This window comes from Lepus europaeus, chromosome 13, assembly GCF_033115175.1.
Source record: "Lepus europaeus isolate LE1 chromosome 13, mLepTim1.pri, whole genome shotgun sequence".
Classification (NCBI taxonomy): domain Eukaryota; kingdom Metazoa; phylum Chordata; class Mammalia; order Lagomorpha; family Leporidae; genus Lepus; species Lepus europaeus.
In genome coordinates, this window is record NC_084839.1 from 41,866,843 (window position 1) to 41,893,188 (window position 26,346).

General features: G+C 40.2%; 1 protein-coding gene across 2 annotated transcripts in view; it reads right to left on the minus strand.

The window, feature by feature from the left end:
• Positions 1-26,346, minus strand: part of SRBD1 (S1 RNA binding domain 1) — a 264,042-nt gene that overhangs the window by 169,930 nt on the left and 67,766 nt on the right. For both annotated transcript variants that reach the window (XM_062209376.1, XM_062209375.1), the window contains exons 11-14: positions 18,744-18,851; positions 14,894-15,051; positions 11,772-11,862; positions 10,907-11,014 (exon numbers count right to left, since the gene is read on the minus strand). In XM_062209376.1, coding sequence (XP_062065360.1) covers positions 10,907-11,014; positions 11,772-11,862; positions 14,894-15,051; positions 18,744-18,851 — 465 coding nt within the window. The remainder of the gene's footprint in view (positions 1-10,906; positions 11,015-11,771; positions 11,863-14,893; positions 15,052-18,743; positions 18,852-26,346) is intronic.

The window sequence follows — 26,346 nt, forward strand, 5'->3', positions numbered from 1 at the left end:
AATATGTTTTGAAAACTGTTGCCCTATTTTCTTTCCTTAAGAAGACCTTTCACAATTTTTTTTTTTTTTTTTTTTGACAGGCAGAGTGGACAGTGAGAGAGAGAGACAGAGAGAAAGGTCTTCCTTTGCCGTTGATTCACCCTCCAATGGCCGGCGCGGCCGGCGCACTGCACTGATCCCAAGGCAGGAGCCAGGTGCTTCTCCTGGTCTCCCATGGGGTGCAGGGCCCAAGCACTTGGGCCATCCTCCACTGCACTCCCTGGCCACAGCAGAGAGCTGGCCTGGAAGAGGGGCAACCGGGACAGAATCCGGCGCCCCGACCAGGACCAGAACCCGGTGTGCTGGCGCTACAAGGTGGAGGATTAGCCTAGTGAGCCGCGGCGCCGGCAGATCTTTCACAATTTTATAAGGTATTCTACTATATTTCTAAGAGCATCCTCAATTTTCATGAGGCTCTTTTAGGCCAGTCTTCTCTCTAAACTTTGCAATTTTCAAGGTTCAAAAACTGAATTTCAGAAAATAATGTTTCTCAAATTTTTCTGATCATCAACAATAATATACTTGATTATATACATCAACAAAATATACTTTAGAGCACAACCCAGTACACAATACATGTATATAACCCAAATAAATATGCAAGTGATAATACTTATCTACTACATGAGACACAGTCTATTTTCCAGTCTTTTCTACTTATTTTTTTAATGCTGGTTGGGATACTAAACTGATTTCACCCCAATTTGCGACTTACATATTGAAAAATATGGCTCTAGAGAGCTCATGCCGTAGAGAAATGAGCATAATGAAGACATGAATCTGGATGTATGTACAGATAAACAAGGACATCAATTCATCAGACTTGACTTCCTCCTGGGTGACGTTCTTAAAAGAATTCCTATAACTAAGACATAAAAATATCTGTAACACTTTTATCTGTGTAAGTATCATGCTTCTTGTTACCACCTACTTTGCTTTTAGTTCTCTATACAGAATTTATCACTAACTGGCATAGTGGTTACACAGACACATGCATTTTTCTACGGCTACTACCCCAGTAGAATGAAAGCATTTAGAGGGCACGTACTTTGCCTTGTCACTGCTCTTATTCCCAGTGCACAGTACTATGCCTGACACATAGTTTCAGTACTGAGTGACACTCTGCTGATTATCTGAACACATATATAAAGGGAGGTTTTTGCTATAGAAAAAGCTTGAAGGGCTTATTTGGCCAACATTAGCAATCACCTACCTTTGTCCCATAAAATTGGTGTGTACTGGGGAGGATGGACAGGAGAGAGTTAAAAGTTGGGAGAAAAAATTCCTTTAGGAAGCTAGTTGGAATGCTGTGACATTTCTCCTTCTGCCTCAATACCCCTGGGGAAAGGTATCCCATTCATCAGATGCCAAGTGAGAGATTTCACTGAGACCACTAGGTAAGCATCAAATATGCTCCCTGGAGTATGGGAAGCTATACATGCCTTATAAAAATGGAAAAAAAAAAAAAAAAAGCTACTTCTGAAGGTGCAGAAGAGAAATTACCAGAATTGATAAGAAAGCAAAACAGAGGGGGGCAGATTAAAAAAGAGGAGATAAATGCTCAAGATAAGTTATTGATCCTCCTTTCAGACTAGTCAACAATGTATGAACCAAATGGGCCTGCAGGAAGAAGTGTGTGATAGGCATTAAAGAGATTCTATCCAAGATAACTGAGAGAGAGAGAGACAGAGAGAAAGGTCTTCCTTTTTGCCTTTGCACCACGCTGATCCAAAGGCAGGAGCCAGGTGCTTCTCCTGGTCTCCCATGGGGTGCAGGGCACAAGCACTTGGGCCATCCTCCACTGCACTCCAGGCCACAGCAGAGAGCTGGCCTGGAAGAGGGGCAACCGGGACAGAATCCGGTGCCCCAACCGGGACTAGAACCCAGTGTGCCGGTGCCGCAAGGTGGAGGATTAGCCTATTGAGCTGCAGCGCCGGCTAGCAAAGTGATCTAGACAAAGGCCTATCTGAAGCCCAGGTCTAGAGAAGAACTATAACCTGTCTGCAAGAGAAGACATCTGCCACATCACAGCATGCTAGTGGGGGCAACCTCAGAAAACAAAACCAAAACCAAAACCAAAAACTCTTCAAAACGCCCATGAAATAAAGAATCAGCAACTGTATGTGGTCACCTGGCCTATCCCCAGACTGTAATTGGTCCCAGGCTGTAACACAGTCCCTAAGACTATGATCCTTTTCCCTTTTCTCAACTCTATAAAGACTAAAAGGTGGAGAGATTAGAAAATTCACTTAGTGATTTGGAGAACAGGAGAACAAGAAGAAGGAAGGAAGGAGAGAGGAAGCGAACTATGCCACCTGCAAATCCCTATAGGGAAGTCATGTTTCCCAGTGTGAAACAACTGACAAGGAATTTAACTTACATCAAGTTTGGAGCTTTGCTTACTGCACTAGAGAAGATATTTCAATTGCTGAAATGAGATTGTTCTAATGATGAAGAGGGTCTGAAAAAGGTTATGAGGCCACTCATTATTTCAGCTAAGGTGAACATGAGTTCCTCCAAACATGAGCTGAATAAGAAGCAAAAGTAAAAAAATAAAAAGGTTGTTCTCTCTTCTTGCTCTTTACTGAGTATATCTCACTTATTTTGATATTTACATGTATAAATACTTGTTGAATGAATGAATGTATAAATCAACTAGAAGGAAATAAATAAAAACATAATACTATCCTTTAAGTAGTGAGACTACAAATTAGTTTTTAAAAGGCAGAAAAAGACATGCTGAAGATAAGTTATTGATCCCCCTTTCAGGGTAGGCGACATTGTATGAACCAAATGAGCCTACAGGAAGAAGTGAGTGATAGGCATTAAAAAGATTCTATCTGAGAGGACTCTGTATTTTCCTTGATGTTTCAAAATCCCTCTTGTAGGCGCACTTCAAAACAGAAAAACAAAAACAAAAACAAAATCAAGTAACTGTCAGACAGTGAAGGCTACAACATAAGCATGTTACATTAAGTATATGTATATTGATAAGACAAGAGAAGGAAGTAATTATTAACTTGAAAATGTAAATTGAAATGGTTTTAAATGCTCATCTTCAAGTCAGTGCTGTGACTTGGAGGGTTAAACAGCCACCTGCAAAGCCAACATTTCATAAGGGCGCCAATTCCAGTCCAGGCTGCTCCACTTCAATCCAGCTCCCTACTAATGCACCTGGGAAAGCAGTGGAAGATGGCCTGAATGCTTGGAATCCTGCCACCCACATGGGAGACTCAGAGGAGCTCCTGGCTCCTGGCTTCGGCCTGGCCCAGCCCTGGTCATTGTGGCCATTTGGACAGTGAACCAGCGGATGGAAGATCTCTCTCTTTTTCTGTATCTCTGCCTTTCAAATAAATAAATAAATAATTTAAAAAATAAATAAATGCTCATCTTCTAATTTTTTCTTTTATGGTCTATGTCTTTGGTGTCTGAAAACACCAAATTTTAAATTTAAAGGAATTTGAAACAGAAAACCAAATAGTGACTTCTGTGTCCCAGTAATGTGACAGATTAGCTACCTAGATTGACCTTTTATGGAAACCAATAGATACCATGAATAATAATATAGATCTATCTTCTTAACTCTATCAGTAAGTTGACAAGAAAGAAATATGCAAGCTAAAAAAAAAAATGTAGTGAATGTGAGAACCCTGATTTCTGAAGTTCAATTTCAGCTGACAGCATTTGCCAAATCAAGGTGTATTTTCTAGCTTTTTGGACTCACAGAGCTTCATAAAACCAAAGGAAACAAAGATGAAACTCAGGTTCTACCTGGGACAGATATGAACCAGAGATTCCCCCTATCCTTCCTCAAAGAGACAAAGCTGGGCCCCCAGAGGGCTCTGTATGAGGATGAAACAGAAATAAACTCAATATACCCTCCCCATAGGACATCACAATGAAAATGGGCTATCTGAAACCTTGTCACAGGGTGATGTGGGGGGAATTATTGATGAGAATATGGGACCAGAATCCATCTCTCTAGTTTGTAGCCTAAATTCACACTACCTGGGTGGTCAGAAAAAAACTCAAGCTGAGAATTTAACTTAAGTGATTCCAAACCGATAGTGTATATAAGAGCCTGGCAAAAGTGAATGCAAATCCTCTGAAACAACCCACAATCAATCCAAGCCTCAATGAATTCTCATGAAAACAAGGACAGAAAAGGAAATGAGGCACCACAAACCAGAACCAGCAGCTACAACAGATAGCAAAAAGACTTGTACAGATTTTAGATACTAGAATTATCATAGAGTGCAAAATACAATGTTTAACATGGTTTAAAAAAATAAAAAATGACCTTGAAATACATTTTAAAACAGTAAAGCAATAAATACACAAATTAAAAAAAAAAACAACCAGAACTTCTAAAAATAAAAAATATAACAAATTAACACTGAATAGCTGGTTATCAATTCTCCAGAAATTTTAGACCTAAGTAGGAGTTAAAACTATAAAACTTCTAGAATAAAACAAGGAATATCTAGTGTCCTTGGTTTTGTCAAACATTTATTAAACAGGAAACAAAAAGCAAAAACTACACACATGTTACACACAAACTGTATTCTATCAAAATTGAAAAATCTTTGTTATTCAAAAGATCTGTTAAGGAAGGGTTGGTTAGCCTAGTGGTTAAGTGTACAGTGAAGATCCTCAAGTCCACATTAGGATACCTGGGTTCAATGCCAGCCTCTAGCTCCTGACTGCAGCTTCCTGCTACTGTATATCCAGAGAGGCAGTAGTAGCTCAAGTACACCACCACCAGATACCAAACCACTGGAGCCACCCGGTCTACGACACCGAACCTCCAAACCTTCCTTCAAAAGTAGTTTGCCTTGGGTGTTTCACCCACATGGGAAACCTGGATTGACTTCCTGGCCTTTGCAGGATAGAGCTAATCATCTGTGGTGTTCAAAGGTGGGGTCCTTAGGAGGTGATCTGACTGGATTAGGTTGTGAGGTGGAGCCCTATGACTGCATGATGGTGGCTTTATAAGGGGAGGCACAGAAGCTCACGACCTCTTGTGACATAATACTGTGACATGCTGAGACCCTGCTGGTAAGAACACCACCACCAGATACCAATCCACTGGAGCCACCCAGTCTAGGACACTGAACCTCCAAACCTTCCTTCAAAACTAGTTTGCCTTGGGTGTTTCATTACAGTAACAAAAAAACCAACTGATACAAAATCCATGCACAGTTTTTTCATGACCTATTTTCCATAAACATAAGGACTCCTTATATGCACTGATTTCAAAAAATTTTCTGCACCAAAATAAACTTATCTTATCTTATAGAAAATTAAATTTAATTTTATATAAGCTTTTGAAGTACCCTCATATATGAAAACCTTCCAAAATCTGGGGAAAAAAATATGAAATCCACAACATTTCCAGTCCCAAGCATTTCAGATAAGGAATACTCATAATTCAGGTCTTGAAAAGACTTACCTGAATACAAACTTTTACATTTAATATATAAGACTTCAAATTAACATATATTTATAGAAGTAGACTTTTAAGTAATGTGTTTAACATGAAGGAGGTTGAGTTATATAAAACAAACCCTTGATTCAAGAAAATTTCAATAAAGAAGAAATTGGATACATTACATATAAACACAGATGCATCTGAAAGAGCCAAACCATTTCTACATTTCAATGTCATCAATGCTACGCAAAAGAAAACACTGTTTATAAAAGAAATAATAGGGGTGAAGGATTAGAAAATAATTGAGAAAATTATAATAATAGAAACAAACACTCAGATATTCAAAAAATAAAGTAAGTGCTATTACATGTCAGAGGATTGAAAACAGCAAATGACTGCAGCATACAGTTTAAACAAATGACATTTAATACTGCACAATTTTTCATGCACACTTTTAGCTGTAAACATGTAACTAACGAACCTTAGCATAGTTACATTCTGCAAATTAATTTTTTTTCCTGTGTTAGTGATACTTCAAGCTCTGGATGACTTTCCCCATAGCGTGCACAAATATCAGAATCTGTAAAGCATTCTAAGGGTATAGAGAGAAATGAATGAGAAAAAAAATGTAAAAAGGCCAGGGTACACAAGGGTTTGTAAGTCAGATATGAAACATGTCAGGGTAAAGAGTGTTAGAAAGAACAGTTAAGAGGGAATGTGCCGGTAGATATGTCTGAGAAAGGTTTTTCAGGATGACTGCTGACAAGATTATAGAAATGCACATCTGTTCCAAAGGTGTAAAAATGACAGGCAAAGAAAACCTAGAGATTTCAGCTTTAATGTTGGGGCCGGCACTGTGGCTTAGCAGGTAAAGCTGCCGCCTGTGGTGCGGGGATCCCATATGGGTGCTGGTTCGAGTCCTGGCTGCTCTGCTTCCAACCCAGCTCTCTGCTATGGCCTGGGAAAGCAGTAGAATATGGCCCTAGCACATGGGCCCCTGCACCCAAGTGGGAAACCTGGAAGAAGCTCCTGGTTCCTGGCTTTAGATCAGCCCACCTACAGCCATTGCAGCCATTTGGGGAGTGAACCAGAGGATGGAAGACCTCTCTCTCTCTGCCTCTCTGTAACTCCACCTTTTTTTTTTTTTTTTTTTTTTTTTTTTGACAGGCAGAGTGGATAGTGAGAGAGAGAGACAGAGAGAAAGGTCTTCCTTTTTGCCGTTGGTTCACCCTCCAATGGCCGCCGCAGCTGGCATGCTGTGACCAGCGCATCTCGCTGATCCGAAGCCAGGAGCCAGGTGCTTCTCCTGGTCTCCCATGCGGGTGCAGGGCCCAAGCACTTGGGCCATCCTCCACTGCCTTCCCGGGCCATAGCAGAGAGCTGGCCTGGAAGAGGGGCAACCGGGATAGAATCCGGCGCCCCAACCGGGACTAGAACCCGGTGTGCCGGTGCTGCAAGGCGGAGGATTAGCCTGTTAAGCCACAGCACCGGCCGTAACTCCACCTTTCAAAAAATAAACTACAATTAGATATTTGCAACACTTGAGGACTTGAAAGCACATAATAAAATATTAGCAAGGAGAGGCCTGCACTGTGGCTTAGCAGGTTAAGCCTCCACCTGCAGCACTGGCTTCCCATATAGGCACTGGTTCGTTTCCTGGCTGCTCCACTTCCAATCCAGCTCTGTGCTAATGCCCTGGGAAAGCAATAGAGGATGGCCCAAGTGCTTGGGTCCCTGCACCCATGTGGGAGACCCTGAAGAAGCTCCTGGCTCCAGGCTTCGGATCAGCCCAGCTCTGGCTATTGCAGCCATTTTAGCTCTGGCCGTTGCAGCCATTGGGGAGTGAGCCAGCACATGGAAGACCTCGCTCTGTGTCTCTCCGTCTCTCTGTGTCTCTCCCTCTCTCTGTCTGTAACTCTGCCTCTCAAATAAATATTTTTAAAAATTAGCAAAGAGAATCTAAAAACACAGCATAAGAATAATTCAGAACAAAACGAGGTCAAGTCAGAACTGCAAACATGGCTAAACTGTAGGAAATGACTACTATAATTCAGCACATAGGAAAAGCATTATCTCCATGTGATTGGAGCTGGTGTTGCAGCATAGTGAGTAAAACTACCACCTGTTATGCAGGCATCCCATATGGATGCCAGTTCATATCTCAGCTGCTCCACTTCCAATCCAGCTCTCTGCCAATGGCCTGGGAAAAGCAGCAGAAAATGGTCCAAGTGCTTGGGCTCCTACCACCCAATTGGGAGACCCAGATGAAACTCTTACCTCCTGGCTTCAGCCCCTCCCAATGCTAACCATTGCAGCCAACTGGGGAGTGAACCAGGGGATGAAAGATACCCCCCCTCCTCTTGCTCTCGCTCTCGCTCTCGCTCTCCCTCTCCCTCTCTCTGTAACTTTGACTTTCAAAATAAATAAACCTTTAAAATATTCCATGTGATTATAGAAAAATCCTGAGAAGGTATAACTTTATTCTTTGTACTCAATTTATAAAACTTAATAAAATAGGAATCAAGTTTTAAAATTTATTTTAATCTATTTGAAAGCCATAGAGAGAGAGAGAGATAAATCGATCTTGAGATCTTCCATCTACTGGCTCATCTCCCAAATACCTGCAACACTCAGGGCTGAACTAGACTGAAGCCAGGAGCCAGGAGGACAGAACTCCATGCAGGTCTCTAATGCATGTAGCAGGGTCCTAGGTACTTTAGCCATTACCAAATGCCTCCCAGAGTCTGCATTAGCAGGAAGCTGGATTGGAAGCATATCAGCCAGGACTCAAATGGGCACTCCAATATGGGATGAGGGCGTCACATCCAGCAGCTTAACCTGCGGTGCCACAGTACCCACTCTAGTACTGTTTTTAAAACAATCAGATAAGGACTATCCCTCTACAACATTTAGTACATGTAATGGTTTAGATATTTAAGTTGGTAGAAACGAAAGGATATGTGTATTTGCAATTTTGATGGAGTTTGTAACAATTTCCAGTTCCATTATAATAGAGCATCTGTGCCCCAACAACAACATAGTATGCTATCAAATGTTTTATTTTTATCAATTTGATAGATAAAATGGTATTTTATTAAGGATTTTATTTGTATTTCTTTTATTGTGAAAAGATAAAAACATCCTTTTATATATTAAAAAGCCAGTTCAGGTTCATTTTTTACAATTTGCTCATGTTCTTTGGCCATTTTTTTAACAAGTGCTGTTTTTTCACTATTGATTTCTAGGAGTTCTTTATATATAAATAAAAATAACCTTCTGCTTTTAATAGAAAGATGTTTTTCCTATTTGTGTTTTCCTGTAGTTTTATTTATGGAATTTTAATCATATATAAAACTAGATGATGAACTGGAAAAAGTATTCACCACAAATGTGTGTGCATACACATACGTATATATATACATATATAATGATTATCAATTTGCACAAGACATCACCTCTGATTTCACAGTAATAATTTAAATATATAGAAATTATATTTATAGTAAAATGAATTTTATGTAAGAACACACATTAATAAACACAAACAGCATATAATTTACTAAAGCCTTGGTGTTCTGTCTTAACACTGACTACCTTACTTTCAACACACCTAAAAATCCAGTGAGGTAGGTATTCTTTCCCCCTTTTTAAAGATGGTCAGTGAAGCCATGAGAATCCAACTAACTATTATAAACTTGCCTAACTAGTAAACGATGAAAACCAAAGAGGAACTAAGATTTGTGTGACTCAACAGTTCAACCTTTTTACTACTACACATTGTCTAAAGTTCAATAAAGGGTTATTCTATAAGCAAATTTAGGTGAAACTCAAGACATCTTCACTACTTAATTTCTTTTAGGATTTGAAAATTGTCTTTATAATCACTACATATATACTCCAGATATTTACATCAAATTAATGTGAACAAGTTAAAAGGAAAGTAGAGAAATTGTCTTAAACTGAATCAGCTCTGTTAGATATTTTATTAGCTTCTCAAAAGGATGGGGACATGTTTGCTGTTCTCAGGATGGGGAAGATCCAGTGTGTATTCCCCAGGCCAACTTGAATAACAAGGAGAGGTAGAAGGAAAAAGTTGAGGCAAACTTTTCAAACTGGTACTTTACTGAATTGTGATTCTTAGACACCTATATTTTGTCCCTGATTTCCCAACCCCCTTTGGTTACCCTGAGTTTGTTTTCACTCATTTCGACTGTTTGTGGCACATAGAATACTACACTAAACACCTGGCCACTCTCTTTTGGGCTACCTAAAGGAATCCTAGAGGGGCCAGCACTGTGGTATAGTGGAGAAAGCCGCCACCTACAATGTCAGCATCCTAAATGTGTACTGGTTTCAGTCCCAACTGTTTCACTTCCAATCTAGCTCCTTGCTGGTACTCCTGGGAAACCAGCAGAAGATGGCCCAAGTCTCTGAGCCCCTGCACCCACACGAGGGACCAGGAAGACACTCCTGGCTGACTTCAGACAGCCCAGCCCTGACCCATTGAGGACATTTGGGCAGTGGACCAGAGGATGGAAGATTTCTCTCTCTCTGTCTCTCTCTCTCTCTGGAATTCTGTCTTTCACATAAATAAATAAATCTTTAAAAAAAAAAAAAAAAAAAAAGGAATCCTAGAACTCTTCCAGTACAAAGTTTTGCTTTTTGTTTTAGTTTGCTATTCATCAGCTGACTATTCTTAGTTATTAGATTTCTCACTAAGTAGCTGGAGATAGCTCTTGAGTACTTTTCCCTAACTATCAGTCATTGTAACTACCTCTTGTCCCAGAATTAAGCCCTGTCGAACTTAATATTTAGTGTAGTTCCAAAGAGGTAAACAAAGCTATTTTAGATCCAATGGGAAAGTGGAAAAACGATGGAGAAGGAGAGCATAACTACTACAGATGCAGAGGTAGGACTAGGAAACCGAGTCGTGCTAGTCCAAAGTTCTTCAGACGCATGCTTACATGAAATTAAACCTCTGACCAACAGACAAGTTAGAAAGCAAGATCAGAAATATTTTTAAATTCTTAATACTTAGCTTGACTGAAGGGAAATGATTAATAGGCTTAAAAACTCTGGGAGAAGAAGGCTAAGCTATCTGCAGTATATAGGTGCTAGCCTGATATACCATCCTACTTATGAGTTAATGAGAGCCCTCATACAATGTACAACCTGAAAAAGTCCATGAAATTGAGTAAGCCTTAACACACTGCTTCAGTAAAAGGTTCTGGGACACTGTCTGGCTCTAATCATTCCTGTCTCAAATTTCTCCAAGAGACAGACACTATTTCCTGCAAAGCTCTTACAAACAGCAAGAGGTAGTTTGGAGGACAAACAAGATATATATCTTACAAAGAGCAGAGTGAATTCATCATAAAAGGAATTGTAGAAGTTCCTATTCCTCTCCAAGGAAACAAACATTCCTAACATCCTTACCAGTAAACAACATCCAGTGGTGCAAAGTAATTTTTCATTATCAGGTCAGCAAAGTAAGCTTCTGTTTCCCGGCAGGCAGTTCCATTTCCAATCACCACTGTGCTGCAGCTTCAAAACAGAATGAGAAGCTGAATATGAGTTCAAGGTATGCTTTGAAATCAACCGGTGAAAATGTCCAGAATGCACAAATACTACTAAATGATGCTCTTATTCTCTTATATATTCAAGCAACCTCTCCATACTTTCCTAAGAGAAACATCAACTTATAGAGAGTAAGACATTGCCCCTGCACTTGGTTTAAGAGGCAGTGGAGAATCATTTAACATCACATAACCCATAACATCAACTTTCTTCCTATCTAGAAGGAAACAAAATTAGACATGAGTAAGTAAACTCTGTAGCATTCTAGGTTACAATCAAGGCATTACAACTGAATTATATGATATGCTACCAATTTCTGAAGCATCTAACTACTACCACAGCCATTCTATAGATCTCAGAAGGAAGGAGGGAGGGATGGAAGGAGAGAAGAAGAAAGGCAGAGAGAACCAGGCAGGAAGGCAGGGAAGCAAGAAGACAGAATGGAAGACAGGCAAGCAGGAAGAAAGACGGGAAGGAAATCCAAGCAGAAAAATTCCATGCTCACATATGCCCACATGCCCACCTTTATTTGGGAAGGTGGCAGAGGGAGACGAGCATTCTCTGGAGTCTCCACATGTAGCGTTCTCCAGCAATTTGCCCCAGAATTATTTTACATGGTTCCTTCTCTCTCACTTCCCTTAATCCCTCCCTCCAAATTAGGGCCATCAATGGTATCTCTGATTGACTGAGCCACTATAGTACTCAAGATTACTTATTTTCATACTTGAAATTCAGCAAAAGCCTCTTTATTTTCTCTGCCTCTCGGAAGCCTTGTCCACAATGCAAGTAAACCACATCAGTATGAAGTATCTGACCTTAAAAAGAAAAAAATGAAAATAAGTCATTTTGTAAGAAATTACAAAATGTAACACACCAATGATTTGGTATTTCAAAATAATTCTAAAATATTGTTCCTTCCAAAGTCCCAGAGATTTGATTTTGCCATACAAAACCACTATTAACTGCATATTATAATACCTAAAAGAAAAATGGCTTTCAATAACATAAACTGAACATTTACTATATATCAGATAATGTGATAATCTATTCTTTTTCAGTTGTAGAAATAAAATGTGTTTATCCTATGTAATTCTTTGAGCTGCTTAATTGAGACTTAGGAGGTTTTCTATATTGCATTATACAAAATATTTATTTTTAAGTATTTTTATTTTATTTTTTAAAGATTTATTTATTAATTTGAAAGGAAGAGTTTTAGAGAGAGAGAGAGAGAGAGAGAGAGAGAGAGAAGGAGAGACAGAGAGATCTTCAATTTGCTGGTTCACTCCCTAAATGGCCACAACAGCTGGGACAGGCCAAAGCCAGGAGCTTCTTCCAGGTTTCTCATGTGGTTGGCAGGGACCCAAGCACTTAGGTCATCTTCTGCTGCTTTTCCAGACTCATTAGCAGGGAGCTGTATTGGAAGTGGAACAGCTGGATGGGTTGCTGGCGCACTAGGCAGCAGCTTAACTCACTACACCACAGCACTGGTACCTAAAGTCACTTTAATAATTTTTTTTTTATTTGAGGGTAACCATCTAAAGAAAAGAAATAATGAATCAAGGAACTGTCTTAGGAAGTTAGGAAAAGAGCAACAGAATAATGCAAAAAACAAAGGAAATGATGAAGTTAATAAGAAAAAATTAATGAAATAGAAAATATATATAAGGGCCAGCGCTGTGGCGCAGCAAGTAAAACTGCCAACTGCAGCGCTGGTATCCCATGTGGATGCCAGTTCGAGTTCCAGCTGCTCCACTTTGATCCAGCTCTCTGTTATGGCCTGAGAAAGCAGAAGATGACTCAAGTTCTTGGACCCCTGCACCTGCATGGGAGACCCAGAAGAAGCTCCTGACTCCTGGCTTTGGATTGGCGTAGGTCCAGCCATTGCAGCCAATTGGGGAAGATATATCTCTCTCTCTCCCCCTACCTCGACCTCGACCTCTACCTCTCCTTCTCCCTCTGTGTAACACTTTCAAATAAAATAAATAAATCTTCAAAAAAAGAAAAAATATATAACAGGAAGGATCAACAAAGTTTAAAATTAAAAATTACTTATAAGAAAAAAAAAAAAAGAGCAGGAGTTTGGAACAGTGGTTTAGACACTGTTTGGGACATGTGCATCCAGTAATAGAGATCCTGGGTTCAGGTCCCATCTCTACATTTGATTCTAGCCTCCTTATAATGTGCACCCTGGGAGGCAGCAGGCTCTTGGTCCCTGCCACCCATGTGGGAGACCCGAATTGAGTTCCAGGCTCCTGGCTTCGCCTGGCCCAGTTCTGGCTGTTGTGGGTATATGGGGAGTAAGTCAGCAAATGGAAGAGCTCTGTCAGTCTCTCTTTCTCTCTCTACCATTCAAATAAACTTTAAAAAACTTAAAAAGAAAAGACAGAACACATAAATTATATTAGAAATGAAAAGGAGGCCAGCGCCTTGGCTCACTAGGCTAATCCTCCACCTGCGGCACTGACACCCCGGGTTCTAGTCCCAGTCGGGGCACCAGATTCTGTCCCGATTGGTCCTCTTCCAGGCCAGCTCTCTGCTGTGGCCTGGGAAGGCAGTGGAGGATGGCCCAGGTCCTTGGGCCCTGCACCTGCATGGGAGACCAGGAGGAAGGACCTGGCTCCTGGCTTTGGATTGGCGCAGTGCGCCGGCCGTAACGCGCCAGCCGTAGCGGCCACTTGGGGGGTGAACCAATGGAAAAGGAAGACCTTTCTCTCTGTCTCTCTCTCTCTCTCTCATTGTCTAATTCTGCCTGTCAAAAAAAAAAAAAAAAAAGAAATGAAAAGGAGATATAACTAGAGATTGACCATGGATTAAAAAGATATAGAGGCCGGCGCCGCGGCTCACTAGGCTAATCCTCCGCCTTGCGGCGCCGGCACACCGGGTTCTAGTCCCGGTCGGGGCACCGATCCTGTCCCGGTTGCCCCTCTTCCAGGCCAGCTCTCTGCTCTGGCCAGGGAGTGCAGTGGAGGATGGCCCAAGTCCTTGGGCCCTGCACCCCATGGGAGACCAGGAGAGGCACCTGGCTCCTGCCATCGGATCGGTGCGGTACGCCGGCCGCAGCGCACCTACCGCGGCGGCCATTGGCGGGTGAACCAACAGCAAAGGAAGACCTTTCTCTCTGTCTCTCTCTCACTGTCCACTCTGCCTGTCAAAAATAAAAAAAAAATTAAAAAAAAAAAAAGATATAGAGAGACTATAATAAATACTTTTTATATCAATCTAGATTAAATGATGAAATGGTTAAATACTAGAAAAATCTTACCAAAACAGATGGCAGAAACATGTGTATGTGCATAAAATTTTAAAAAGTTTTTTTTTTCCTATTTATTTGACAGATAAAGTTATAGACAGTGAAAGAGAGACAGGGAGAAAGGTCTTCCTTCCATTGGTTTACTCCCCACATGGCTGCCACGGCCGGTGCTGCGCCGATCCAAAGCCAGGAGCCAGGTGCTTCTTCCCGGTCTAACGATTGAAAATTAATGTAGCAACTTATCCAGAGAGAGTTATCATGACCCAGTTGGTTTATCTAAGGAAAGTAAGTATGATTGAATGTTTTTTTCAAAAATCTAATAATATAATTCATCACAGTAACACAGTAAAGGATAAATCCGTATGACCTCTTAATATATGCAAGAAAAGAAATGATAAATATACTGCCCACTGACTGTAAAATGAGTACCATTAAAAGACATCAAAACCAAAATCCCATTGTGTATCCATAGCATATAAACAGGAAACAAGACATCCTCACAGAAGCCAAAGGAGAAAGGAGCAGGGGAACAACGCATTAACAGCTAGCTACATGCATCAGGACTTGTGTAGGACGGAACGTGAAAGATGACTTACTGGTAGGAGAAATTATAGCTAATTTGCAGCCATGTTTGTAACCAGGATCCACTCCCATCAAAGTACGTCCTGGAACCGGGCTTGTTAAAAGAAGCTGACGAAGGTTCCGTCCAAACATCATTACTGATTCCTTCTCTGCATCAGAAGTCAGTTTGGCTCTTCAAAAATATAAAAAGAAAAGAATTACTGAGTTTTTTCATTTATCCAAGTTTTCTTGCCAGAAAAAGAGAATTTATTTTGTATAGTCGGTCCTTGCAGGAGCATTTATTATAACAAAATGACATAAGTAGAAAAGTAACATATAATAAAATTAAATTAAGTCTATTTTTTGTTAATCCCTGTAACACATGGCACCACAAACAATTCTGAAGTAAACCTTATGAGCTTGTCATTTCTACACTTCTTCTCTATATGGTCTCCATCATACACAAAATCTATAGGTATAAGAGTGAGTGAGTGTATGAGCGTGTGTGTGTACACATGTGTGTATGACAGAGAATATACAGATTTGGATGTCAATTGCTCTCCGCCTTGTCCACAGGGAAATTCTTTCATGTGAAACAAGAACCAAGGTCACCTTTTGTCATCGCTGTTTTACCAGTAATAGCAGATAAAGGCATAGCCTGAGATGCCATCACCACATGTGGATGCCAGTTCCTGTCCTGGCTGCTCTACTTCCCATGCAGCTCCCTGCTAATGGCCTGGGAAAAACAGCAGAAGATGGAGTACTAGGACCCCTGCCACCCATGTAGATCTGGACAAAGCTCTTGGCTCCTGGCTATACTGTGGCCATCTAGGGAGTAAACCAGCAGATGGAAGATCTCTCTGTAACTCTTTCAAATAAGTAAGTTAAACTTTAAAAAAATCAAAATTTAAAAAATTACGTTATGAACTAAGATTATAGCAATAAAAAGAAAAACTCAACACATGATAAAATACAGTAAAATAGGTAAGACTTGGTAACTGACAAGGCAGGATTGATGAGAAGTGGGTATGAAAAATGACACACGGATGAATGATCACGACAGAAACAGAAACAAGAAATGCAGAAGTAGGTTTGGCATAATATATAGTCAACTGAATAAAATGACTGCAAAATAATATAGTCTGTATGATTTCTTTTAGTGCACATCATAAATGCAGAAAAGTGTGGGTAAATAAGGATTATGTTTAAATACTCAAATTATGTGATTTGTTCCCCCTCATGCCTTACCGATTCGTTAAATTTCTCTACAATTAGACAAATTTCTTTTGAATTAGGGAAATATTTTTCTTAAAAAAACCAAGGCATTTCTGCCTCTCAACTGCTGTTTGGGTAAGTCAGTCTGTCAAGAGACACATCTGTAGACAATGTCTGCGAACTTACAAACTGAAATAAGGTGTTTTATTTCTAACCACAGGCATTTTTTAAAAATGAAAGAATTCCTGCATGCCCACTGTTAATGGAAATCAGAAAAGGAGTATACATTAAATACTCCCATACCAAACTGCATACATTGCATCTTAATGAACTTATTCTCAGTGAAGCTACTCAGCTCAAATATATGCAGAAATGTCAGAAGCAACACAGGACATTCCAGGCAACATGAGAAAACAAAGAAAAACACTGCAAAAAGAAATTGACATTTCAAATGTTTTTTCCTTCTTCAAGAACAGAATTCCTATTTTCAAAGTTTATGCATTACCACTTAAAAACAAGAGATGATATTTTACACTGACATGAAATGAAATAGAATTACAGAAGGAAAAATATTTTGGAGGGACATCTAGGCTAAAAACTATGAAAACCAGACTAAATGACTTTGATAAGATGATACTGGACAGTGGAGTTATCTTTTTTTTTTCCCCCAAGAGGTAGATAGAGAGAACTCCCACTGGTTGGTTCACTTGTGCGACTGCCCACAACATCCCCAGGCTGTGGGCCAATACTAGAAGCAGAGAACTCAATCTACCACGTGAATGGCAGGAACCCAACTGATTGAGCCTACTGCCTCCTAGGGTGTATATCAACAGGAAGCTAGAATCAACAGCAGAGCTAGGACTTGAACCTAGGCACCCCAATGTTGAGATGTGGGTGTCCCAACCAGTGCCTTAATCACCAGGCCAAACACCCACCACAGTGTGTGTCTTTTTAATACTACTAACTCACTTCCTACTTAGAATACCTCTGAACTCAATGGTTAAATCCAGCAAAAGAGAAAGACAAATCACATAAGTTGTTAGGAATTCTAGTGAGATTGAAGAGATGAATAGAAATGTGCGTTCCCTAGGTGACCTTGCTAAAACTTACAAAATGTGGTTTTGCCTCCTTACATTTCTTTTCTATCTTCTCCCCTAAAATATATTCTGTACCCTAGCTCTTTTGTAGTTTTCAACTTTATCACTCTTTGACCTTCTACTAGTTCACTTACATGGTTCATGGTTTTGTTAAGATTTATTTATTTATTTCAAAGGCACAGTACAGAGAGAGGGAGAAAGGGATCTACCATCCGTTTGGTTCATTCCCCAAATGGCCACTAAGGCCAAGTCTGGGCCAGGGCAAAGCCAGGAGCCTGGAGCTTCATCCAGGTCTCCCACGTGGGTGCAGAGGCTCAGGGGCCTCTGTACTTAGGCCATCTTCTGCTGCTTTCCCATGCATATTAGCAGAAGGCTGGATCAGAAGTGGAGCAGTCAGGACTCAAACCAACACCCATATGGAATACCAGCATCACAGGTGGTAGTTCAACTTGTTACGCCACAACACCAGCCCCATTAACATGGTTATTTTAATTATCTCCTAATATTTGCTCATCATTGCTAATAATTCTTCACCCAAACAACTCCCATTTGGAGTTTAAAACACATATACTAGCTTTTCCTCTTCACAGCAATAAATTCTTTTTTTTTTTTAAAGATTTATTTATTGGGGCCAGTGCTGTGGCGCAGCAGGTTAAAGCCCTTGCCTGAAGAACTGGCATCCCATATGGGCACCGATTCTAGTCCCAGCTGCTCCACTTCCAATCCAGCTCTCTGCTATTGCCTAGGAAAGCAGCAGAGGATGGCCCAAGTCCTTGGGCCCTTGCACTCACGTGGGAGACCCAGAAGGAGCTCCTGACTCCTGGCTCTGGATTGACACAGCTCCGGCTGTTGTGGTCATCTGGGTAGTGAGCCAGCGGATGGAGGACCTCTCTCTCTGTCTCTACCTCTCTCTGTAACTCTGTCTTTCAAATAAATAAAATAAATCTTAAAAAAAAAAAAATTTATTTATTTATTTAAGAGGCAGTTACAGAGAGAAAGGCCTTCCATCCACTGGTTCACTCCCCAAATGGCCACATGGCTGCAGCTGGGGTAGATTGGAAAAGCAGTAGCTGGGACATGAACCAGTGCCCATATGGGATTCTGGCACCACAGGCAGAGGCTTAGTCTGAGCCACAGTGTCGGCCCCCATAGCAATAAATTCTTTATATTCTACAATGACTTCCTTTCTTTGGCTCTCTTACCTCTAAGAACTGCCTCCAACTAATTTCTCCATTAAATTCTGTTTGTTTCTTCCAAGCCAAATCTATAATTAATAAAACCATTTGTTTGGTTTTACTGTCAAATTTCAAAACTAGTATTTAGAACTGGAAGACACAGACATTAAGTGGTCAAGGTTTAGACAGTCTATCACAATTAAGAATCATATTTTATGATATACTCAAATACCTCTACAGATAGAAATCAAGGGTTAAATTTAAGACTCTATGATTCTAATTGAGTTCTCTGGAGTGTTTAATCAATCATGCTTTAACAGGATGCAGTATGTGCTTTAACAGGACTAGTATCATGCAAAATAAACAGTATTAAAAGTTAAACAAGAAAATATATATACCTGAACTCTCTACAGAGAAGAGGATAAATAAGGCGTTTAAAGGAATCATCCAGTGAACTATGTAAAATCTTCATTAACTCTGGTCTTGCAAAGCCACGTGGCCTCCACCTGTAAAAAAGAAAAGTTCATACTGAAATTGATGTAACAATGAGACCATGAATGGAATCCTGCAAGAGTGGTGTGCAAGAAAATCCTCATTGAAGCTAAAGTAACATAATATGCGAGAAGAGGCCACGGTATCTGGAAATTGTTCCTGTAACATCTGGAGTTTTATTTTTAAAAACCTGGTAAACATAGTCAGACACAAAATTTAATGCAAAAACATTCTCTTCCGGGAAGAGACTCCAAAGTATTATCAACAATGGCAAAAATCCCAAGACATAAGTAAATCGCCATAAAATTATTACCACATTGCTATAGACTGAATTGTGTCCCTTCTCAAATTCCTTCAGTAAATATCAACTGCTAATGTGATAGTCTTGGAAGGTAATCAGATTTAGACAAGATTATGATACCAGAGACCACGTTCTCTCTCTCTCTCCCTGCCTCCACCATGTGATGACACAGGAAGATGAGCCCTAACCAGGAAATGAATCAGCTGACACCCTGATCTTCAACCTTTCAGCTTACAGAACTATGAGAAAATGAATTTCTGTTCTGTAAGCCGCCTGGTTTACAGCATTTTGAGATGGCAGCTCAAGCTATGACAAGCACTACATCCTTCTTTTCTCATTTCTTTTTCTCTTACTGAGAGACAAAGGAGAATTAACAAAGGAAAAACTCCACTGTAACACTTGCTTCTTGTCATTCTCAACTAGAACTTACTCTACTGTTCAGGCACACCAAGCAGCATCCATACCATGGAATATGTAAGTGCCTCAGAACCAACAGTCGGCAGATACTAGAGAAAGAATATGAGAGAAAAATGCAAGCTAAACAGGACAAGTTCAGCCCTAACCTTTCTGTGTTTTGATCCAGCATCTCTGTCTTTGCCCTTCAGGGGTTCTCAAAAATATTGATGGTTTAAAATATTAATGTATTCTAATAAAAAATTAATATACTATCTCTAAGGATATTCTATCTCTTCTACTTATCTCAGGCTAGGAAATAAACTGAACTATAGGGAACAAGCATTTAAGCATGTCTGATGTGTTGTAGTAAAAGTTATGTAATACTAATTGAAACACTTTCATAGAAGGGTGTTACCACAGCAACATATCGTTTTTGCTCTTTTATTTCAATGAAGATGCTTTTAGGCAGGGCATACATCCTTCCTTCCATTCAAATCCCTGTTATTCCCTACTTGTCACCTTTACTTTAGAGATGTGGAGTGGTGAGCAAAAGGATAAGAATTAGATAAGTTCTATTCTCAGTGGGAAAAACTTTAACAAAAGTATGCATGAATAAAGTAAAATCAGAGTGGACATTTTGCCTAGTGGTTAAGATGCCCATGACTCATATCACTGTGCTTGAATTCAATTCCTGACTCCCACCCTGTCCTCTTACTTCCTGCTAATGCAGACCTTGCAAGGCAATGTTGATAGCCCCAGTAAACGGGTTCCCACCACCCAGGTGGAAGATCCTGATTGATTTCTCGGCTGCCAGCTTTGGCCCATCCCAGCCCCAGTCATTGCAGGCATTTGAGGAGTAAACCAGCAAAGGGAGTTCTCTGTCTCTGTCTCTTTGTGTCTCAAATTTTTAAAAAAGGAAAATCAGAAATAATGTAAAACATAAAGATAAGGAAAACAAAACAAAAAAAAAATGATGCTTAACAGTATAACATATTAGTTAAAAAGAAGATCTGAGCCAGATTACCTTGACTCAAATTCTGCTTTACTACTTTCTTGGGAGATATAGTTGACCACGTCTGTGCTACTATAACCTCCCCTCTGAAATGAGAGCAAGAGTGTCTACCTCATGGAGTTGTGGTGAGTTCACACACAGACTTAACACGGTGCCCAGCACATTACCTGTAAGAATTTGCTGCAGATGCTGTTATCATTACCATCAATAAGTCAGGGAATGCAGTGCCAAGAATGAATTCCCAGAAGAAGCATCTGAGACAGGTTATAAAACTGCATTATGGCTCACCAAGCAAAACAAAGGAACGTGAGTGTTCCAAGGAAAAAACCATAGCATATACAAAAGTTCAGAAGCATGAAAGAGCATGGTAAGTTCAAGTAACTATGAACAGATCAGTGCTGGTAGGGCACAATGTGACTGTGTCAAGTGTGGAGAAAACAAGGTAAAAATACAATAATGACAAGATCACAAAGAGTTTTATAAATCACGGCAAGAGTGTGGCCAGTTAGAAAACAGAACATAGTACTGGGTCATGGCACAGTTTGGTAGGAAAATAGTCCTTAGAAGCAGGAAGACCCTATGGAAGTGGCTTTTTTTAACTGTACAGTAGCTCCCTCCCCTTCACCCATGGATTTGTTTTCCATAGTTCACTCACTCAGGGTCAACCATGGTTTGAAAACATTACTATAATGCAATGAGGAATTGAGATGTTTTAAGAAATAGCATATTCACATAATTTTATCACAATATGTTATTATAACTAACCCATTTTATTATTGTTGTTGTTACTCTCTTATTGTTCCTAATTTACAAACCAAGTTTTATCATAGGTATTTATATAGAGGAAAAAACATAGTATATGGTATTTCAAAAAGTTCATGGATAGGGCATCCCTTTAGCCTAGTGGCTATATACCACATCAGAGTACCTGGGTTTAACTCCTGGCTCTGAATCCTGACTCCAGCTTCCTGCCAAGGCAGACCCTGTGAGGCAGAAGTGTTGTATCAAATAATTGAGTTCCAGCCACCCACGTGGGAGGCCAGGGCTGAGTTCTCAGCTTCTGGCTCTAGCCCTGTCCCAGCCCCAGCCACTGCAGATGGGAGTTTCCTCTCTCTCATACTAATAATTTTCCATGAACCCTTGTATACATAAGGTCCAATATTATCTAAAGTTTCAGGCATTCACTGGGCAATCTTCCAATGGATAAGGGAGAACTACTACATATATCTGATAACTTTCAGGTCATTCACTTTTACTCTCAACCAAAATTTCCCCATTGCTCACAGGAAAATGCCAGAAAGTCTATTCCTTACTCATATGCTCCTGAAACTCCAGTAATATTCTTCAAACCTCAAGGTCCTCATTTGGCTTGGACTCCTCTGTTCCCCTCCATGGAACCGAAGGGTATAGGTCTATTTTATATTTGAGGACACCTCAATTATACTCATTCAGCTGACCATTAGAGCATCAGACCCAGCCCTGAAAGACTACAGCTATATCTATTTCCTACAGTATAGAAACTCTTTTTTTGTTACTTAAGTTACAACAATTTCTGTCCCCGCACTGACTTCTTGGGATATATTCATGGCACTTAGCACCTTAAGGGAACTGAAATAGTATAAGGAATTAAGAGACTTTTTTTCACTTACTATTATTATAGCTAAGGAGACATTCATGGCTCAGAGAAAGAGCCAGACAACATCCTCCTGCAAAGCTACCTCTAACAACTCCCATGGCCCACAACCTGAAATCACTATTAAAAAAAGCAAAGTTGCCATCGACACCCAACAGTGGCCAAAAAGATAAAATATAGCTGCTGTGTCCTTACAATGATCTATTACCATTGTTGACATCTCCCATCATGCACCTGACACAAGGATTCTTCTGAAACTTCTGAAAAAGGCTAGGAAATGGGCTGTTATCAAATTCCTGGGAGTCTCCATCCTTTCCTGGAAAACTCTGCCCAAAGCACCACCTCCCACACATCAACATCACATAAAGGGATGCCGATCACAAACTTCAGGGGTTGCAGCTCACTCTAAAGCATGCCAGTATTCCCTGTAAGTGTGTACTGTCATTTCACTAATAAATCATAATCCTCTGCTAATCTTTATCTACATCTTCTAATTCTTTTTCACAGCAGAAACAAGAACCTTGAGTACCTCATTCCCCCACCAATAGCCTTTAATTCAATACTGAAATATCCCTGAATAAAATGAAGAAGGACCTCATTTAAACTAAATTTCACAATTTAAAATACATATTATATAATCAAACAAGCACAAATTTAGCAGGGGTGGCAAACTCAAATGCCTAAAAGGGCCAAGACAGCACTGTAAATAACTGAAACGACTCATGTCCTAAATGCTATGTCTTTGACACAGACATGCTTTGTTCAAACAACAAAGAAACATTTTCCATTTTAGCAAAGAAATATGCTCTTCTTACTTCTTTCGCTTCCTGTACTTTTGTGGTCTTATCTATTCCAATGCCCTGAAGCAATTCTATTATGTTTTCTTCAAATAGTTTCATAGTGTTAGGTCTTACAATTAGGTCTTTAATATTCTGTAAGTTCAGTTTTATGTAGGGTGACGTTCTCCATGTGGATATCCAGTTTCTCCAGCACCATGTATGGAAGACTATTCTTTCTCTAACGTGTGTTCTTACCACCTTTATGAAAGATCAATTGGATAAAGATTCATGGGTCTATTTCTAGGTTCTAATCAGTGTGTTTTCTAAGTCCTGATATTTTCTTTTTACTCATTAGTGTATTTCGGCTTGAAGAACTCCCTTCAGCACATCTTGTAGGACAGATCTGGTACGATAAACTCCCTTCATTGTTGTTTGTCTGGGAATGTCTTTCTCTTTCCTTTATATCTAAAACGTTTGCTATTTTAGTTGGCAGGTTTTCTTTTCCTTTGATATTATATTCCATCCTACTTTCTCCTGACCTGAAAGTTTGCTGCTAAGAAGTCTTCAGGTAGGTGAACTGGGCACCCTTATGTGTGACTTATTTCTGTTCTCTTGCAGACTTGAGAATCCTCTATTTTTAACTTTGGAGAATTTAGTTATGTCTTAGAGGCAGATCTGGTTGAGTTAAATCTAATTGCTGGTGACCTCTGCCATTCTTAAACCTGGACAGTAGTATCTTTCTCTAGGCTTGGGAAGTTTTCTGCTATTATTTTTTTTATTATACTTTCTACCAGTTTGGTCTTCTTAAGTCCTTTTAGAATCCCAATAATTTTATATTTATTCTTTTCATGACATTCCAAAGTTCTCATTAACTTTTTTCAGTCCTCTTTTTTCCCTTTTGCTCCTCTGATTGTGCACTTTCAGAAAGACTATATTCCAGCTCAGGAATTGTTCCTTCTGTTTGATCTAATCTACCACTGATCCATTGTATATGTTTTAAATTGTGTATATTGTACTTTTCAGCTAAAGGATTTCTGATTGCTTTTACTTATTTTCATCTCTCTATTAAGTTTCTACTGAAGAACTGAATCATTTCTCTCTGCTTTCCTCAATCTTACTGTCTTGCCTTGAAACAGCTATTTTAAATTCTGCATCTGAAAACCTGCACGTATCAGTTGCTACCTGATCACTTTCTGAGCCCTTATTTTGCTCATTAGATAAGGTCACGCTTCTATGAAAGTACTTAATGCTTGCTGGTGTACACTGTCTGCATATCAAACGATTAGCATTTTGTTTCCAGTTTTAGTAATCTAGTTTTGTTCATGCTTGCCCTCCAGAAATTCTAAGCAATCCATTTATTTTCTGAGTCTGCAGACATTTCCACTATTTCAGCACTAGATGGCAGCCTAAGAAAAGGTCCTCTGCACATCGGCGGTCAGCGTTGTACCTTCTGCAGCACTAGAGGGCAGACAGGGATCCAGGTTTGTCCCAGACCCACAGTTGTCCTGTTTCTCAGAATGAACTTGCAGAGTTCCGGTAGCTGCTTCATCTGTGAGCACTGGCCTTTACCCTCATTGGCTTTCACTGAAGCTTGGTCCCACTGCAGCAGGCCTGGCATTGAGCTCCAAGGCAAGAGTTCCGCAGACTTTCCTGCCTACACACCAGCAGCCGGAGTCTTGCTCTGCTGTCTGCTGAAGGTTGGAAGACGGGGTGGTGGAGACCTCCCCTCAGCTGTTTGGCTAAGGAGGTGTGAAAGCCTCAGTCTGCACGTACTGGCCTAAGAAGGAGCAATGCAGCCCCCCAAAATTCAGGCTTTGGGTTTTACAGTAGTAGGCCTGGTAATGGATTTCAGTAGGGTCTATACTTAATTCCCTCTCTTCACCCAAGCAGCAGGTGTAAAAAAAGTGTTTCTTAGAGCTGGGGGAGGGGTAACATGGCAACTCTTTCTTTCCTGCCCTCTTCAATGTATCTTCCCTTATATTATAATAAAACGTAACTTCCTGGGCTCTTGTGAAAGTGACTTGGTGAGTGAACTGCTATTCAAATCGGTGTTTCTTTGGGGAGATTTTACTTAAAGCAATTGTCACTGTATGAATCTGCTGTGTGCACTGCTTCCTATGTTGGAACATTCTCCCCTTTTTAATTCTATCTATTATTATTACCAGACACTTGATAATATTTATAGGATTACTTTTATATTTATTATATTAATGTTCACATTAATACTTAATATGATCACTTTAACACTTAAGATGGCATTTTTTACCACCCAGCTTAATGGGATTTGGAATCCCATGACAAGTTTTTAAATTGTACCCTTAGAAGTAAGTTCATAGGAATGTATGCAGAACTATAGAATTTTATAGTTACAAACTTCCTCCTCCCTCTCTTATTCTCACTCTTATATTTTACTGAGATCCATCTTCAATTAACTTTATACACATATGATTAACTCTATATTAAGTAAAGAGTTTAACAAATAGTATGAAGAAAAATAATGAAAAGAAAAAAAAAAATGAAACTGTTCCTCAACAGTCAATACAAGGGCAGATCAAGTTACCCTTCTCGAAGTGTTAGTTTCACTCCGATAGTTTTCATTTTAGGTTCTCTATTAGTTTTTTTTTTTTTCTTTTTTTTTGACAGGCAGAGTGGACAGTGAGAGACAGACAGAGAGAAAGGTCTTCCTTTTGCCATTGGTTCACCCTCCAATGGCTGCCGCAGCTGGTGCGTTGTGGCCGGCACACCATGCTGATCCGAAACCAGGAGCCAGGTGCTTCTCCTGGTCTCCCATGCGGGTGCAGGGCCCAAGAACTTGGGCCATCCTCCACTGCACTCCTGGGCCACAGCAGAGAGCTAGACTGGAAGAGGAGCGACCAGGACAAAATCCGGCGCCCTGACCGGGACTAGAACCCGGTGTGCCGGCGCCACAGGCAGAGGATTAGCCTATTGAGCCGTGGCACCAGCCTCTATTAGTTCTCACAGATCAGGGGGGAACATATGGTGTTTGTCCTTTTGGGAGTGGCTTATTTCACTAAATAAGTTTTCCATATTTATCCATTTTGTTGCAAATGACTGGATTTCATTTTTAACCACTGTATAGTACTCCATAGTGTACATACCCCATAATTTCTTTTTTAAGATTTATTTTATTTATTTGAAAGAGTTACAGAGAAAGGTAGAGCCAGAGCGAGACAGGTCTTCCATCCCACTAGTTCACTCCCCAAAAGACAGCAACAGCCAGAGCTGCGCTGATCAGAAGCCAGTAGCCAGGAGATTCTCCGGGTCTCCCACGTGGGTGCAAGGGCCCAAGAAGGGGCCATCCTCTGCTGCCCTTCCAGGCCATAGGAGAGAGCTGGATCAGAAGAGGAGCAGCGGAGACATGAACTGG